The following is a 17,845-nucleotide window of genomic DNA, read 5'->3' as shown; positions in this document are numbered from 1 at the left end:
CAGATATGACATCATCATCATGATGCGTTACACAGACAAGAAGAGCAGGAACGTTTCATTCACTGTGGCCACAGCAGTTGGAAAAGGAATGAGAGAAAATATGGCAAAGACATCTGTTTTTGATTTGGTTTACTCAGAGTGATTCAATCGGTTTACTCACTCCGTCCTGACTACTGAAACCGCACATAAAATCCTAAAAAACCTCACTTTAACTTACCTGTGTTGGAATGGTTTGGTGGAAAAATAGTAATGTTATTAATTCATTCATTCTGGTGTGGATGACTGAGAGAACATGTGAGTCACGACCTCTACTCCAGCAGACATGATGAAGCATGATGGATGACACACGTGTGCCTTTTAAAAACAGACAGACTGTCTCAGAGGAAAAGAACAAACCCTTTACACACAGATTATGTTTAAACAACACATATAAAAGTATGTACAGACATTACTGAAGTGGTGATTATAAGAACCAAACCTCACGGGCGTGATTCCAGGGCGTTACGGGTGGTTGACGGGGCGTAATGCTTTTGTCAGCCTGTTCTGGATGGTTATTTATTGAATTGTGTTATTAGATTACTTATTAGATTTGCCAAGAAAGCACTGATGTTTTCAAAGCCCTATAACCTGCTTTTCTTTGTTTTAACACATTGATTTTTATGGCGTAGTAACAGCTGAACTTGAGATGATTTGATCATCGTGATATGGCACACAATGGATAAGAAATGAGACATTTTCCTACTATGCCGATTGTACTATTAGATATATCAGAACCGTGTATTGCAAATCTGTTTTTATATTTGTATATACATCTGTTGATAGAGATACTGAAAATTGTGTATTTAAGGTATGTCAATAAAAATAAGGTAGAGATTTACAAAGAACTGCATATCCACATTTTTTACAGTTCATGCGATGGAAGTCAAAGGGGTCTGATGTTGTTGGCTAATGTTCTTAAAAATATCTTCTTTTGTGACCCTGGACAACAAAGAGTCTTACGGGTCAATTTTTTAAAGTTGAGATTCATACATCATCTGAAAGGGGAATAAATACGACTAAACAACTATTTAAAACTCTGAAAAAAAAACAACTTTTTTAAACACTTACAAACGATCATAATGGAACATGATCTTTACTTAATGACTTTTGCCATGAAACAAAAATCAATTATTTTGATCCATACAATGTGTTGTTGGATTTTGCCACAAATATTCCTGTGCTACTTGTGCTCCAGGGTCACTTTTGTTTTCCTTAAAGGAAAGAAAGTCATACAGATTTGAGGGCGAGTAAATGATGACTTATTCATATTTGGGCGAACCATCCTTTTAACAAGTTTCATAATGCTAAAGACCAGTTTTCTACAATATACTTAAATATAAAAGTGAAAAACTTATATTACTTTACATACTTATACTTGTGATATATTTTAAAACTATTGTAAATGATAAACTTTCATGATATTTCTAACGATCCATGTGTACATCATTTGTTCACTATAATACTAATACTAATAGAGGCTGATGAGTGTTTGTAATGTTGCTGGTGATGTTTGTTAGTAACTGTTTTGTCTTCGATGAGATAACAGGTGACACAATAGGTTCGACATTCTGCTCCCAGCTCCCAGACTAAAGCCTTCAGTTTCTCTCCAAGTAAAACACATCCCTGCGAGCACTTCCTGTCAAACAGGAACTGATAGTACGCTCCAGTTTTATCTCCACCAGAACATGGAAACGTTATCTCATTCCTGCGACTCTTTCTGTGACGTTCTCCGAGTCCGTCCAGGATTCTCTTTGGCACGCCGGCGTACAGAATAAACATTTACTCGTTTACCGCAAGCCGTATTTCAATCGTGTGAGTCCGCCCTTAATTTCACACATATTATAGTGACAGCAACACAAAAGACTGTATTTGTGTGTAGAAATGTGTGTGTGTTTACTCAAGGATGAAGAAGCAGGAGACTAAGAAAGTTTAATGTCAGACTGACTATCGAAATACTACAAAGAGAAAGAACACAACAATTAAAAGACGTTTAACCATAAAACTTTATTTTAAATATTTTATAAAACATAAACCTCACTCTTGTTTTACAGTGCAAAACTACAGCATACGTCAAATTCAGTAGTTAATCCAGACCAGTATATACAAACATATATAAAAATAATCTTCCAAGTGCTGAAAAACTTGTATGAATACGTGACGGCATGTGTGCTGGTAAGTGTGTATTTCCTCACCAGAATAATGCGAGCAGCACGTTGACGAATTGACTGTTATAATTTACAGCAATCCATAAGAAACGTGTACGCTCACATAGACAGCGGTTATAAGATCTTGTTTATCATGAACAGAGATTACACGAATAACACATCTGCGTTTCTTTCTCAAAGTGGTGGTTGAGTATCACAGCCCAGAAACTCCATGCGGAGGGCGATGTCATTTACCCAGCCTGTCGGATGAATCCGGATGAAGCGTGTGAAGAGCGGAGGATCAAACAAGTTCAGCATCTCCTCATCGTATTCACTGTTTCCTTCGAAAATCTGCAGAAGAGAAACACAAGAGATCATCAATGATATATTTTTTATGTGATATATATATATTCAAGTTCTATTTATAGAAAGCTGTGTTAAAACCAGCACCTTCTCTTTATCTTTGAGCTGCTCCTTCACACTGGTCCAGCTGCGAGCATCACTGCTGATGGAGATGCTAAATTCAGTGACCATCATATGTTTCAACATGGATCGAGCTCCCTGTGTTACCACACCTGTCACTCTCCTCATTGAACCGAAGTCCACCTGCAACCACTCGTCAGGATTATTAGTCTAGAGAGAGAGAGAGAAACAGAGAGCACCTTATTTTAATTTCACTCTAATGTTTGTACATAGACATTGTACTTTGTCTTTTGTTATATGTTCAATATAAGTTTGGCAATATTGTAAGAACGCGCAATCATGCCAAGGAAGTACCTTGAAATTGAAAGAGAGACACAGAGAAGTACTGTCATCAATACTTCGCTAATTTTTTGTTTAAATTGAGATGTATATAATTATATACATTTTTTATGTATTAATCTGTATTTGTGCGTGTTTATATGAAAATTTCCCTGTGCTTTGGCAATGTAAAAAAAATGTATCATTCCAATAAAGCTTTGAATCTTGAATCAGAGAGGGAGAGAGAGAGAGAGAGAGAGAGAGAGACACAAAGAGAGACAGACAGAGACAGAGAGAGAGAGAGAGAGAGAGAGACACAAAGAGAGACAGACAGAGAGAGAGAGAGAGTGAGAGAGAGAGAGAGAGAGAGAGAGAGAGCGAGAGAGAGTGAGTGAGAGAGAGACATAGAGTGAGTGAGAGAGAGAGAGAGAGAGAGAGAGAGAGAGATTTACATTACGTTACGTTACGTTACAAATTAAAAGGTATACTTCAACTTGTACATCCATAAAAAGGTTAAAATGAAAATATATAAAGTAACTAAAGAATCTTATTAATAATACATATGAAATAAAATATTTTCCACATTTGCTCCATTGCAGCTCTGGATGTTGTGCTGTGAATTTCCCCACCTAGAGAAACTCTGAATACTCATTGAATCACAGTTTTCAATTCACACAAGAACCTCCACAACATGAAAAAAGGTTTTTAACCACGGAACAGCACATAGTATGGTAGGATTTGAATCTTATTTTATTAAATGGCTTTAGATGGATGAACGGATGGTGGATGGATGGTACCTTAGGTCTCCATGCATTTACTTGGCCTTCCTGATGGAGTCTGGCGAGATCAGGACTCCAGGAGCGTAACCATTTATTCAGGAAGGATGAGGCTGTGATACTTGTGCTGGGAATCAAGTGACGCTGCATTCCCAACGGCATAAAACAACCTGAAACACAAACAGAAACATCCGTGCATGCTCATTAGTATAAAAGTCTTTGATGCTTTCTTCATAGACTGCAGGGCCTTGCTATCTGAGGGGCTTTTTTGGGTTGCGAGGCAACAGAGACATTATTCAGATCTCAGATAAGAGTACAAACATCTGAAGCATTCATCTCAAACTCTTCAAAGATAGTCACTAAAATTCTGATGAATGAAAGAAAGAGAAAAAGTCAAAACAGTCCAGAACTGAAAATGTCATTCCTCTGACACCAGATGACACGCTCAGGTGCTAACAAAACATCCAGAGCATTATTCCACAATCTAAAAGTGAATCACTCTTCTTCATTATTAGATACTGCTGTGATGAGTGTGTGTGTGTGTGTGTGCACGTGTGTGTGTGTTTTGACTCACTGTTGACGTCACACCCCAGCAGCTCTATCCTCAGGGTGGGCAGTTCCTGATAGGTCAGCGGGTGAATCCTGATGTATCGACCCACGATGGGCGGAGAAAACAAATTCTCCTTTATTTTATAACTGTCCATGTTTCCATTGAAGGTCTGTTGTCAAATAAACAAGAAGAACGTTTCAAAAGATCTAGTGCAGTCTGAAGGTATCATTTCATCTTAAAGGGATTTGTGTCATCATTGAGTTGTTCCAAACCTGTATACATTTCTTTCTTCTGCTCAACACAAAGGAAGATATTTGAAAGAATGTCAGTAACCAAACAAATCTCAACCATTGACTCCCAAAGTGTTTGTTTTTCCTACTACGGCAGTGAATGTGGGGTGGGATCTGTTTGACATTCTTCCAAATATCTTCCTTTGTGTTCAACTGAGTGAGTCAATGAGTCCATTTTTGGGTTTGGGTTCATTATTCTGTTCTGTTCATCATCACTATCAGCACATTGATTTGGAACCACCCACACTTACAGAGAGCTCAGCCAATCAGAAGTCTTAATTTAAGGTCAGAATGAGGGCGGAGAATGATGATGAGAACTATAATGAATAAAAACACATCATAAAATTCTAACACCATGTCAACACCGGACGCAACACGACAAAAGATATTGGAAAGGCATTAGAACCTACTCTACATTTTGTCAACACTGGATGCGCTGTGGCCGTGTCTGGTGTACACAGGGTGTAAAACTTTATAAATGTCAAATATTGTGCCTTTAAGTCTAGCGTTGATACTGACGTAAGATGACTTGGTGCTGTTTCCTCTGTAGTTGAACCAGGTCTGCTGGTCTGTACTGTAACTGATGGTGTACTGGATGGTGAAGCAGTGACTCCGACCCATCGACGTCTTTGCACCCTGCGTCCGGACACCATGAACAAGCATCGGCCTTAACAGATCCACCTGACACACACAAAGACATAAAACAAGAAGAGAAATTTCAGAGTACACTTGAGTCATTTGACCGATTCAGACCTTTTGGTCATTCACAGAGCGATCAAACAACACCAAAAAAGATGTTGATGTTAAATGCGCTCATTTTCCATGATTTGACAAGCGTATTGTGTTGACTCGATGTCTATATTCTCTCTCACAGAGTTACAGCAAAGATGGCATAAATCTACTCTGATTTATAGCATGTCGAAGTTGGCAGGTCTCACTTTGTAGACAGCGAATGAATTATGTGTTGATATTACAAAAGATGTCAAAGGCACGTCTTAAGAAATGAGCAACAAATAAATCAAGTGGGTTTATATTGTGTGATTCTTAACCGTGATATATGGACATAAGTCACCCAAGGTCAACATTTATCCGTGGCACGGCATGTTATCGTGTTTTATTTTACCTGGAGCCAAGAATCTTTTCTGGAGCCCATCCAGGCATTAACAGAGCCGCTTAACTCCAGTCGAGCCAAACCCGGCTTCCAGTCACCTTAAAGAGAAATCACATTTTACTGTTTCTATGTGCAGAAGTCATGATGCTAGTCTGGGGGTATCATATACTTCTACACTAGGAAGAACAAAAACTGAAAGAAGTGTTTCAATGTCACAGCTTCACATACGCTTCCACCGACTACGCCACCTTGAGCCTAAGCGCAAGGAATTGGAACCCTCTTTATTAAGGACACCCAGGTTCAAAACCCACATTAAGGCGAAGACGTGGATAGAGACATAAAATAGTTTTATTATCACATTCAATAAGCTAAAGAAATTAACATATCCAAATTTAAATTATAACCAGAAATAATCACACATCAAACAAAGATAAATTTGAATAAAGAAACCAAAAGCAAACAAATCAAATGCCAAATTGACACAACACGCCATATATATCCAACCCCTCTGCGTTGATTGGTATCTGAAAGAGGCTGTCAATTAATGCTACACTAGCGTGTTGTGGGGGTTTTTGTTACCTTCAAGTGCACCCGGAAAACTGTGGACTTTATGAAGGACTCATTTATGCCGCATCAACTATAGATAGCCCATTTAAAATCATGGGAATTCCAGTATTCTTTTCCCCTTTTTTAATCAAATAAACATTGAAATTGAGTAAAAACAAAAAGATTTTGTTTTATACTCATGCATACTTAAAATACTGCCCCTAAAAGTGTATCTGTAGTTGCCATACTGTTTCATTATGGTGTTTAAGTAGTGTTTACTCAGGCATACCGTAGTAATCCGAGGCTGTTATTTGGTCATTATGAATCCATCCGGACTGCATTCCTAATGGCTGAATACATCCTGAGAGAAACAAATCTGTTTAGTGAATCCGACACAGATGCAGACAGATTTGTGGGTGTTGTAGATCAATGATTTCGTGCTTACGTGGATTGTACACCAGTAATTTTGCTCTCATGCCGGCCATCTGATGTTCTCCTATAGTGCACTCTATTAACCAGGTGCCTGCCATGGACGGCCTCGTCCCCACCGTCACAAACACACCTGAAGATGGGTATCAAGACTTATCAGAAAGATATTTGGAAGAATGTTAACAACTGACATTTCTGGGACATCATTGACAACCATAGTAAAAAAAAGGACGAACTGTTGGCTTTCCTAAATGATTGAGAATAAAAAAAACTCTACAATAATTTTTCCTGCTATGGTAGTCAATGATTTCCTAGAAATGTCAGTTGTTAACATTTTTCCAAATATCTCTCTCCGTGTTCAACACAACAAAGTAATTTACACAGGTTTTGGATGGTGAATAAATGATGACAGAACTTGACTATTACTTTAAGGAAATATACTGGACATGGATGACCATGTCATGCTGTAAATCATGTGTGAATACGTTCTGTCCGAGAGCAAAAATGTTGTGACGCATGCAGGGTGTGTAGTTTACCCGGATAGAGGTTGAAAATTCCCATGCGGTGTTCCTGGTCTTTCCCGACGCTGAACGGCAGGCCGTGGAAATGCACGGCGTGAAACTCTCCTCCGCTCCCGACGTTGAGGAGATGCCAGCGGGCCGTCTGATACTGTTCAGTGATCAACCCGGGAAGAGTCTCAGACACATAACCATTAATAGCTGTGTGAGAAAAGTAAACACTCATTAGAATCATCTGGATTTGTGTGATGAGAAATGTTTGAGTTCCTATTGAGATCTCCAATAATATTGACTTTTGATTGCAGACGAGACGAATCTGAGCTCAGTTTGACACATTCTTGACATCTCTTCTCAAACTCTAATTTGACTCTTTTTCCATTTGCTCTTCATTTAGGAGAAATTATTGAAATCTCAATCCACAATACAATTCCAAACTGATGTGAAAATTACATCATGCACAAAAAACAAATGAATGTACCGGCAAACTTGTTGCTGATCTCAAACCACGGGTCGTTTTCTCTGACTTGGCAGGGCGGGATGCAGAACTTCCTGATGTTGTAGTAGAGGTACCAACTCTTTCTTTCATCAAAGGTGGTGAAGAGAAGAAAGAAATCGGTCACCCCCGGCTGAAGTAAGACACGTGGACGCAGGGTCCCAGGACGACATATCAGCATCGGACCGATCAGACCAGAGTTAATGTCCTTTTCCTGATGAACACGATAGAAATACAAGCATCAATCTGGTGCACTTTTTATTGAGATGGTATGTTACAATGTTTTTCTGCTTTGTTGCTTTGAAACACTGTGCATGATAGACTGCACCATTTAATTTTGTGTACACTCTGAAAAAATGTTCTGGCTCAATTTAATAAAATAAGTTACCTGGTCCCATTAAAATTTTGAGTTAATTCAACTTAAAAATATTAGTCAACTCAACAAGAAATATTTTTAAACTCAAAATTTGAGGCAACCAAGATGAACCAAATATAAACTCTAATCTTGACTTAAATATTCACCATGTCGACATCCGAGTAATAAGCTCCAGCCTTGCAGTCAAACTCTGCCGCTGAAGGCCCTTGTCTTTTTGAGATCCTCCAGCTGTAAACTCGCTTTTCGCCCGGTGGGACGGCATTACCCGGTCCCTCCTCCTTATCCTTGAAACCCTCTGTGTTCATCTCCGGCCCAAAACTCCCCTGCATCTTATCGTACACACCATGAAGATGAAATGAGTAAGGTCTGGATGCCAGATTCTTAAAAACCACCTTGTGGGATGAATCAACGAGAGACAGGGTGTTAGCTTTTGAAATATGAATTCAAAAACAGTAAACGAAGAGACTCACCGTGAGAACATCATTGACCTCAGCCTTCAGCACCGGACCCAGAATGCCGAGGTGCTCATCTAGTTCTCCACGCTTGATGGGATTCTTGAAATCTCGGTCCTGGTAGGCTCTGAAAATCACTTTTTTGTAGGCTGGGAAATATTTCTTCTGTCCTCTCCTCATCTCACTAAAGAAAAAGAAAATGTTCGGTGAAGGTGCGGCTAGTCTGTAGTGATCAAAAAGTCTCTGTTATTTCTTTTAGACGTCAATGAGATTAAATAGAGAAGAAATGGAAAGCTTTGCTTAAATCTCATTTGGGTCTCAGATTTTGAGAAAAAGAGAATCTCACAAATGTGTCTGTCATTAGAGTTTGAGAAGAGACTACAACAACGTGTCAAGTCTCCAATCAAAACTCAATATTATTAAAGATCTAAATATCAACACCCAAATCCAGATGATTTGACTTCCACAATCTACATTCATTTCACACACAGTTTGTTTGGGTTTATTTCTCAGACGATGTGTTACCTTTGTTTAATGATCTGAGCAGGTCGATTAATCCCATAATCCCACATGATTTCCTCTGCGGCGATGTAGTAACTTCTGAATGGGGACATTGTGGTCCTGATGTTAAAATGATTGTTTTCATCGTGGTCCCCGCTGAGAATGCTCCCGTCATCACTATAATCATCATAGTCATCCGTGTTTGATTTTCTTCCGTACGTCTGATTCTCTAAAGAACCTGATGGGAGTTCCTCAACATCGGTGTTTGCTCGAAATGGCTTTGGGTTTTTGTAATTATAGCTCAGAGGATCCAAACTCTCCTCCATCTTGTCCCGCTTCACACCAGAACTTCCAGAGTCTTCCAGCACTTCGTTGATGCTATGAACTTTCTCTACTTTTACACCTGCTTCATTTAGTTTGTCTTTGTTGATGGTCCACGTCTCCCGTCTAGTTCTTACTTTTAAATCGGTTTGATTCTTATACACGACCCCTGAACCCTCTTTAAGATCCTTTAAGTGTTGAACGCGGTTTTTGTCTCTTGGAAATAATTTTCCAAACGTATCACTTGTTTTATTAGGTTGATCGGATTGGGATCTGTTTATTGACTCAACGTTTGTAACGTTCAGAGTAAGCTGTTCGTCTATTATTTCCGTGACTTCTGTGATATTAAAAGTCAAATCAGGAATCTCGTTTGGTAGCTCCGGCCTCCTCCTGTACGCCTCCGAGAGGAGGTGGGACCTCTTCTGACGTTCCACAGAATTTCCACTCGTCTCCACGTCCAGTTGATCCAGAACATCCTGCGGGATACCGCCCTGTGATAGCTCATCCATATCTTTGTTCCTCTTGGCCGACAGATATCTAATCTCACACACTGGGCTTCTGTTTTGTCTCTCATTGTCTGAAGAACGGCTGACGTTTCCCCACCCCTCTGCCGAATCCGTCGCAGTTCTGTTCCTGCACACGCGGATGGCGATTGTGCGCTCTTTATCCGTTGTGCCCCGTGGAACTGGAAATTTCTGTTCAATGAGATCCATGAGATCTTCATCATAGTCTTCGTTGTCGACCACGGGGAGAACTCTTTCGCAGTTAACCACACTGTAGCGGACGCTCATGCCTCGATTTTTCAGAGACGGGTCAAACGCGCTGACATCCCATTCACCTGGAAAGACAAGAAGAATGTGAAATGGCGCCTAAACAGAACAAAGAATTAGAGAACGTCCCATCTCACATGTGATTTTTACATTTTCTGAAGACCACGATGATATACGATTTTTGCAAATCTCTTTCGAACTACAATCTTGTTTTTACAATAGTACAATTATAGTAACCATAGTTTTTATTGATGGGTATTGATTATCATCAAATATCCATTTTGTAGCAGAACCATAATCCATCTTTACAGTGGTTTAACTACGTGTTTTTTGCTTTTAATTTTAGGGAAACCCAAACATTTCCGTAAGGTTCACCATGGCATTGCAATCCTAAAGACATTCTGAATAGATTTAGCGCGTCGCTATGTGGTTGCTAAGGTGTTTTGGATGTTGTTTTTCTGACCCAGCATCTCCACTTCAGTGGTCACCGTGTCTCCGGTCATCGGGAAGAGTGTGAGAACCGTTCCGTATGTTTTGTCCTTCTCAAACGTGTTTCCGGTGAAGTAGACGGACAGAAAGTTGTTCTGCATCCCGACGCTGGCCACGTGCCAGAGTATGACATCACCGACACACATCCTGAACTGCAGATGGTTGAACATGAAACCATTGACCGCTGACGCACGAGAACGAGACAGACAGACAAAATAAAGAATGAATTTGTGATAATGAAACAACACAAGCTCATGTTTCCGAGCGGCACTCACTGTGCATGACGTTGGAATCGTAGAACTGCGGATCGTTGAGTTTGATCTTCGCTGGATCTTCACTGTTCCTCTTAATGTTCTCCTCAAAGAACCAGCTTTGGTTTTCATCGAACACCGTAAACAGCAGTTTCTTCTCTTTGTCTGATGTCACCTGTGGATTCATTACAGCTTAAATATCATCTGTCTATTATTCTCACATATTTATTGTCCATCTTTTCATCCACGTCTCACCACTCGGCCTTTTTTGTCCAGAGATTGATGTTTGCAGATGATGAGAGGTCCTACGAGCCCGGACGCCACATCACGAAGCGGGTCCAGCGTGCTCTGGTATATGCGGGTGAGGCAGCGTGGGTCGGCTTCTGTGGGCCCGTCTTCTGCTGTCAGCTTCCAGAGGTACATCATTATCATACCCGGGGGTACGGCCAACGACCGCAGGTCCACCTGCTTGCCTTCCATCCAGAAATAAATAATTATGAGATAATGCAGGATGACCGGGACACATGACAATCTTCATAATCCGGTATGAGAGATAATGTGCATGATGGAGTTTTTTATTATACAAAATAATATGTTTCGTACCTTTTTCTGTTTTCTTTAGAGGCTGAATGCTGGTCAGGCCATTTGGATAAATGTTGAATGGTTGGCTGGCCATATTTTTAAAAACAATCTGTCGGAGATAGGAGTGAATTTCAGAAGTAGCTGAATAACAGTTTAGTGTTTTGATACTAGTTTCAGTTTATACCTGAAACGTATCTCCGACTTCTCCTCTGAGCTCAGGACCCAGCAACATTCGGCCGGTGCTCTTCTTTACGGTAAACGTCTTGTCTGTGTACTCAACATACGAAACCTTCTTATACACCCCACCCAAACGCTGAGGACCCTTTCTGAACCACTCAGATGAGGACGAGGAAGATGATGAAAGCCTGTCACATGGGGGGAAAAATCACAGCATTTTTCTCTGTTGCATTTCAAGTCTTTACTTGGTACCTCTAAAATTAAAGTGCAATTGTTGAAACACATGAAGAGTATGGAGGTTAAAATAAATGTGGATTGTAGAGGTCAAATATCTTTGAATTTGGTGAGAAATGTTTGAGATCCTATTGAGACATTTTTGAGATTTTAAAACCTTTCAATTTTCTCTCCATTAAATCTGATGTCAAGGAGTAATACATAAGAATAAAGAGATTAAAAAGATTTTGTTTTGTAGTGGAGTAGGCGGGGCGAGACCGTGGTTCGAGACCGGTGAGTAATTGTTAATCAGCGCCAGCTGTGCGCACACCGGTCTCGAATCACGTAGGAGATGAGGAGCATATAAGAGAACGAGCGACCGGACCGTCGAAGAGAGAGGACCGGGCCCGGACACATGTTAAGTTTATATTTATGTTTGTGTTGCCGGCAGTCGTCCGTGAGGGGCTGCCGGCTGTCTTTTATACTTTGTTATTATTTGATTAAATGTTTTAATGTTTGCCGGTTCCCATAAAATGACAGAAAAAGTAGGGGGAAGGGAATTCATTTAGTTTTACAGGGAAAACACGTTATTTTACAGTTTATTTCTGGCGCCCCAGCTGCAATTATTATAGTTTTGATTTGAAAGTTTCATTTAGTTTTATTGATATTTGAAATTTGCCTTTATTTTTATTTTTAGCTTTATGTTTTTAAATTAGTTTTAATTAAAGTTTTAGCAATTTTGGTATATGCTTCTGTCATTTTAAAATTATAATTTTTATATTGTTATACAAAATTGTAAAAAAATGTTTTAGTTTTATTTTGTTTATTATTATTATAATTTAAGTGCTTAAACTTATTTCAATTAATTTTTGAGGTGACATTTCAATTTTTCCTTTATTTAAGTTTTTCCCAATAATTGTTAGGTCAATATTTGATTTGATTTCAATGAGCAGAAAGGTTTTTGAAGTTTTAATTTTAGTAAACTAAAATAACATGATTTATTTTTTACGGTTTATTTTTTAAATACGATCAAAAACTGTAAAATTACATAAAAGGACAACAAATTTACAACAAATTCACACGAAAAACAATTAAATATATATCCAGTAATTTTACAGGTGAAAAGTATTATTTCAATTTCTGTTTCTCCAGCTTACAGAAAATCTCCGGGTCTTTTTTACGGAATTATTCAGAAGACAAAAATGTATGAGACTGCGATTACGCTGTGATCCGCGGTAGGAACGTGAAAACCGGTCTCACCGGTCATCGCTGTGAGATGTATAATCCCAGTCGATTTCCTCGGCACTGATGAAATGGACCCAGATCTTTGGTCTTCCTTTGGCGCTGGAGCGGAGTACAGTCATGGGTCCTCCTGGCTTGAATACGATGGTGGAGAACATGTTGTCTTCATCATCCTCCTTCACCTCCTCAGGAAGTTTGACATTTCGTTTTTCTGGGCTCGGGACCACCACCGGTTCATTACAGTTATTAACAGTGAAGAACGCATTCATGCCGGCTGGAGACCAACGGAAACATCAGATCAGATTCAGAGTGGCAGAGTATGTTGGGGAAATGAAACGGAATGATATCTACTTGTCTCTGACATAATCATTAAAGGGAAATTTTACAAAAGACCTTCGAAATAAAAGTGCATATTTTAGTTCCTCTTTAGGACATGTTGCCTCACCTGTCCGATGAGAATGGATCTTACAGGAGATCAGAAAGCGCCCTGCAGCCATCGGCTTCATCAGGGTCGTGGTGAAGGTCATGGGGGTCATTTCCACCGTCACCCGCTTGTGATCCAACACCTTCAGAGTGTGACCTTCAAACTGGATGCTGTGGATGTCTGGGGTGGAGCCAAGACCGATGAGATGCCAGGACACCGGAGGGCTCTTCAGACACACGGTTAGACCTAAAGAACAGCAGATATATCATTTTGAAACTAAACATGACCCCGTTTATGAGATTCAACAAAACGTCTTGACAGGCGTCAGATGATAGGAGTTGAGATTTGAGGCGGGTCGCACCTGGCAGGGTTGAGTTGACGTATCCGTTGATGGTGTGAAACTGACCGGGTGTTTTTTTCGGTTTGTCCATTCGGCCCACCTCCCGATACCAGCTCCTACTTTCATCAAAGACAGCAAACAGAAGAACAAACTCCGGAACGGTTCGCCGTCTCTCCTCAGTCAGGACACCTGAGAGGGCACATCACGACCGGCCAACTTTAAATGTTTAACACCAAACTTTCGATGTCTACTTTAATCCAGACGGGTGGGAAGTGATTGTCACCTATTTTGCAGATGAGCAGAGCTCCGATGAGGCCGCTGTTGAAGTCTCGGACGATGTCCACCTGTGATGAGTAGATGTAGGTGAGACAGTCGGGGTCTGACGCTGTCGGTGTACTGCTGGGCGAAACGTCCCACACATACTTATAATAACCACCAGGAGACACTGCATCGTCCGCTCTCTCTGGAAGAGAAGTCGAATCCTCGTAGCCTGCGCCTGGTGTTGAAATGAAGAAGGATGTTGCACATTGTGGGGATTTTAACTTACGCTGTGTTGTAAATATTGCACCTCAGGAAATTGCTGTATACATCAGTGTATTGCTTTCATTTTCCATTTGTAGCCCCAGGACGCAACTTTCCAGAACACGTACTTTATGTGTTTCCAGCATAATGAAAGCAAAATCAAACTGAGTTCTATGAAGAGTCTTTTAGGCCTTAATTATTGAAATGACACACAAACACTTGTGAAATAAAAACATATATCGAACGTTGTGAAATTCTTTCATATGTATTGCTGAAATGCTTATAACTGCTACTGAAATAAAAACATCGACCCACCATAGAACAAGCACGCCAAGCACTATAAAAAAGATTTGAGCCTACGTTGAAAAAAGAAGCAACCTGATCGAGTAATAAGTAATGATACTTTGTTTAGCCAACTTAAATTTGTTTTTTTTTGTAATGCTGATTGTCTTATTTATCTAATAAAGATATTGTTGTCACACAAATTCCTGTTTTTCATGCAATGAAATTTTTTGAATGAAATATAACATGTACTCTGTAGCCTGTTAACTGTCACCTGTTCCGTAGACGGGACACCTAAGTTTCGATAATATTGTGCATGTGATTTCTAACTGAATCATGACAAACTATGTATCATCGGAAAGGTCGAAGACACTAGAATACAGATTTAAATAATTTATGTAGGGAGAGTAATTGATTCTTTTTTTATAAAGATATGCTTAGAATTTTTTGTTAATCCTTTTCCGACCCTTAAATTTATCAGCTGCTTTTCTATTCCCAAACGAGACAAACCGAAAGTCTGTATTCCAAAGAATTCATGAATTGCCTTTTTTTTCTAACATGCGTGTTCGTGTGTAGGCTAAAAAAGGGCTCCGACAGTTAAAAGGTTCCGTTAAATACAAAAATAAATTAACGTATTTTTCTCTTACTACAATTGTAAATGTTTTCTGCCTCAAATAGACCCAAATATTTTGTTTAGAGTTTCTGTTGAGTGTTTACGTAACGTGTTTGCATTGTGTCATGCGCTAAAACCTCAAAATTGAACACACAAAACTCAACCATGGTAACAATCACAAACCATCATTCTTCAAAAGAACTCTCAACAGATAAGAAACAGTAACAATGATATTAAAGCATAAATTAAGCCAACCAAAACTAAAACACTAATCTTTAAAAGAAAAACAAATAAGAAACACAGAATTGAACAAGCTGCCATGCATCTTGGTAACTTTCACACTCTTGCAATATTGCTTGTTTTGTAAGTTGGGCAAAATTTCTGACTCATTTTGGCCAAAATGTCTTGTCAACAAAAGAATCTTTCTTAGAAACATGTTTAGGGTAATTTTGTTCAGTATAAGCAAGACAATCATTTGACTCCTTTAAATAAAATGCTTTTTTGAAGTTACTTATTTATCCTTGTAGTTGGATTATTACAGTGTGGAGCGAATGTAGCCTGTGTTTAATTTTCTGGTTGAGAAATAAAAAAAACACAAAAAGATTGTGTTTTATTGAAGTAAAGTGTAGGAACCATGTTTTTTAGGTGAATTGATTATCATTTGTATTTACATAATAGCCTAAAACTGTTCATGAATCATAGTAAGCTTAGTTTGGCTAGTTTTTGCAAATGGAATGAACAAATGTGAGAAGTGCAATTCCAGTGAAATGTACCTTCCGATTGTTTCCAGTATGGAATGCCGATCGGGGAAATACTGAAGGAGTGGGAGGCAAAGTTTTTGAAGTGGATAACGACTCTGTCATTAACGACTGTTCTGATGGTCGGACCCTGAATACCTAAAAACAGCAATGGATTCGCATGAATTTGAAGTTTAATGAAAAATACAAACTTATAAAAACAAAAGCACATCATTTCATAAACGAAAACAGCTTAATGTTTCATAACAATATCAGTTTAACGCTAAACACAACTCTCTTATAAACGGAATTAAATCAACATTTAAACTCCATGTTTAATGACATTAAATGAACACAGACATAATGTCTATTGTAAAGTTGTGAGCTTTGAGTGCATCAGATGTCCGACTTTTTATAATTCACTATTTGTAGGCTATTATAAAACAATGAGTGTTAACTAAAGCTAAAAGCACTTTCAAACATTTCAAAAGTTAAAATTCAATAATAACTTGAGTCATAAAGGTGCTTTGAAGTATTTTATTAGGCGCTAAACAAATGTGGCTTCACTTGGATGCTGAATATATACAAATATTTTTGGGAACAATGATACTCACCAGCCCACGGAGGCTTTGGCTTTACGGTGGTAAAGGTGGAATCAGTGTATTCTGTGTATACAGCCTTGATGTATTTCTGAACACCAGATGCGAACTTTCTGTAAAGAAAAATTAACTTAATTATTTAATTTGATTTCTTGAATGTTCTTTAACATCACCAGACAGTCTTCTAAGACCTCTCATAACATTTGCTGTGTCATATAAGATATGCGTAAAAAATATATATAAATCATAGTCAATCAATGGATAGATTGAGTTGTATTTCTGTAAAAATAACACTTTGTTTAATGTTGTTCTTCAAATTTTTTGGCCAACCGTGTCACCTGAAAATCATCTTTACACTTTAAATATAAATCAATTTCTAATATGAGATTTTGTGAAGCACTGGTCACCAAATGTGTATATTCAGCAGATCTTCAGCGGTTATTACTCATGGTATAAAGTGCTATCACAGTCTGTTCTGAAAACATAAAATCAAAGCATGTTTGTACTCACTGTATCAGAGATAAATAGAAAATGTGATTAAAATGTGGCATCTGTGAACTAAAACAATACTTCTGCAAATGTTTCACATTTCTTTCGCTCTGATTAACTAAAGAACGGACATTATAATTAACATTTGGACAGTCGTCAAAGTCTTCGGGCCTTTGAAGTTAGCTGGATTGAATCCGTCAACGAATGAAAAGATAAAAAATTCTCAAATCTATTTATTTTTCTTCGGTGCATATAAACTGTTGATATTTATGGTCAAACCCAAATGATTCTGGTAACATATTTTCATCTGTCTGAACCCACAGACTCACCTGCGCTATTATTGTGATGTGAGAGCAGTGTAACAAAACTCAATCAAAACCAGTGTCAACATGATAAAACATCAATTACAAACTCGTCTATTAAAACCTCATGCAGCCATAAAAGTCTTTAGTACTGACATTATTATTATTACTTTTTATACTTAATATAAATAAACCCGATGAATGAAATAGAAATGAAGAGTGATATCTTATTGTACCTCTGGTTTGCCACTGGATCTTTGGTTTCAGTAAACTCATATTCCCATTTAGTCTCCACAGCAGCGATGAAGAACTCCAGAGTCTTCGTCAGGACACAAGATGAGTTCAGACACACCGTGAGGATGAAGAGGAACGACACAACCTTCATCACTGGACTCAAGTGACTTTCAACTTAATAAAGAAAATGATGCTGCTGGGATGCTGCATGATGCATATAAATGCACAAGAAAAGTGATTGGGGAGGAGCCAGAGAGAGATAGAGAGAGAGAGAGAGAGAGAGAGAGAGAAA

The 17,845-nt window shown here is 38.7% G+C and overlaps 1 protein-coding gene across 1 annotated transcript; it reads right to left on the bottom strand.

Annotated features, from left to right (window-relative positions):
- Positions 1-2,024: 2,024 nt before the first annotated feature.
- On the bottom strand, positions 2,025-17,746 carry f8 (coagulation factor VIII, procoagulant component). The gene is made up of 25 exons (XM_056769746.1): positions 17,556-17,746; positions 16,544-16,641; positions 15,966-16,088; positions 14,059-14,271; positions 13,797-13,964; positions 13,457-13,681; positions 13,030-13,285; positions 11,564-11,744; positions 11,401-11,488; positions 11,053-11,270; positions 10,822-10,972; positions 10,521-10,730; positions 8,991-10,125; positions 8,484-8,649; positions 8,160-8,405; positions 7,623-7,851; positions 7,163-7,345; positions 6,643-6,759; positions 6,487-6,558; positions 5,664-5,749; positions 5,060-5,221; positions 4,275-4,419; positions 3,722-3,870; positions 2,634-2,816; positions 2,025-2,534 (listed from the first exon to the last, which is right to left on the bottom strand). Exons 1-25 carry the CDS (start codon positions 17,702-17,704, stop codon positions 2,379-2,381), a joined length of 5,109 nt encoding a protein of 1,702 aa, XP_056625724.1. The 5' UTR covers positions 17,705-17,746; the 3' UTR covers positions 2,025-2,378.
- Positions 17,747-17,845: the final 99 nt, after the last annotated feature.

This window comes from Triplophysa dalaica, chromosome 16, assembly GCF_015846415.1.
Source record: "Triplophysa dalaica isolate WHDGS20190420 chromosome 16, ASM1584641v1, whole genome shotgun sequence".
Lineage (NCBI taxonomy): Eukaryota > Metazoa > Chordata > Actinopteri > Cypriniformes > Nemacheilidae > Triplophysa > Triplophysa dalaica.
The sequence above is the reverse complement of the archived record's forward strand: the minus strand, read 5'-3'. Positions and strand labels throughout refer to the sequence as shown.

What these genes read in the sequence shown, in the direction of transcription:
- f8 (XM_056769746.1), bottom strand. Translation starts at nt 17,704, where the DNA reads ATGAAGGTTGTGTCGTTCCTCTTCATCCTCACGGTGTGTCTGAACTCA. An exon ending in ATACTGGAAACAATCGGAAG is followed by an intron (nt 14,272 to 15,965) that starts GTACATTTCACT and finishes TTTCAACACCAG; the next exon opens with GCGCAGGCTACGAGGATTCG. An exon ending in GCTCAGATCATTAAACAAAG is followed by an intron (nt 8,650 to 8,990) that starts GTAACACATCGT and finishes CTTTTTCTTTAG; the next exon opens with TGAGATGAGGAGAGGACAGA.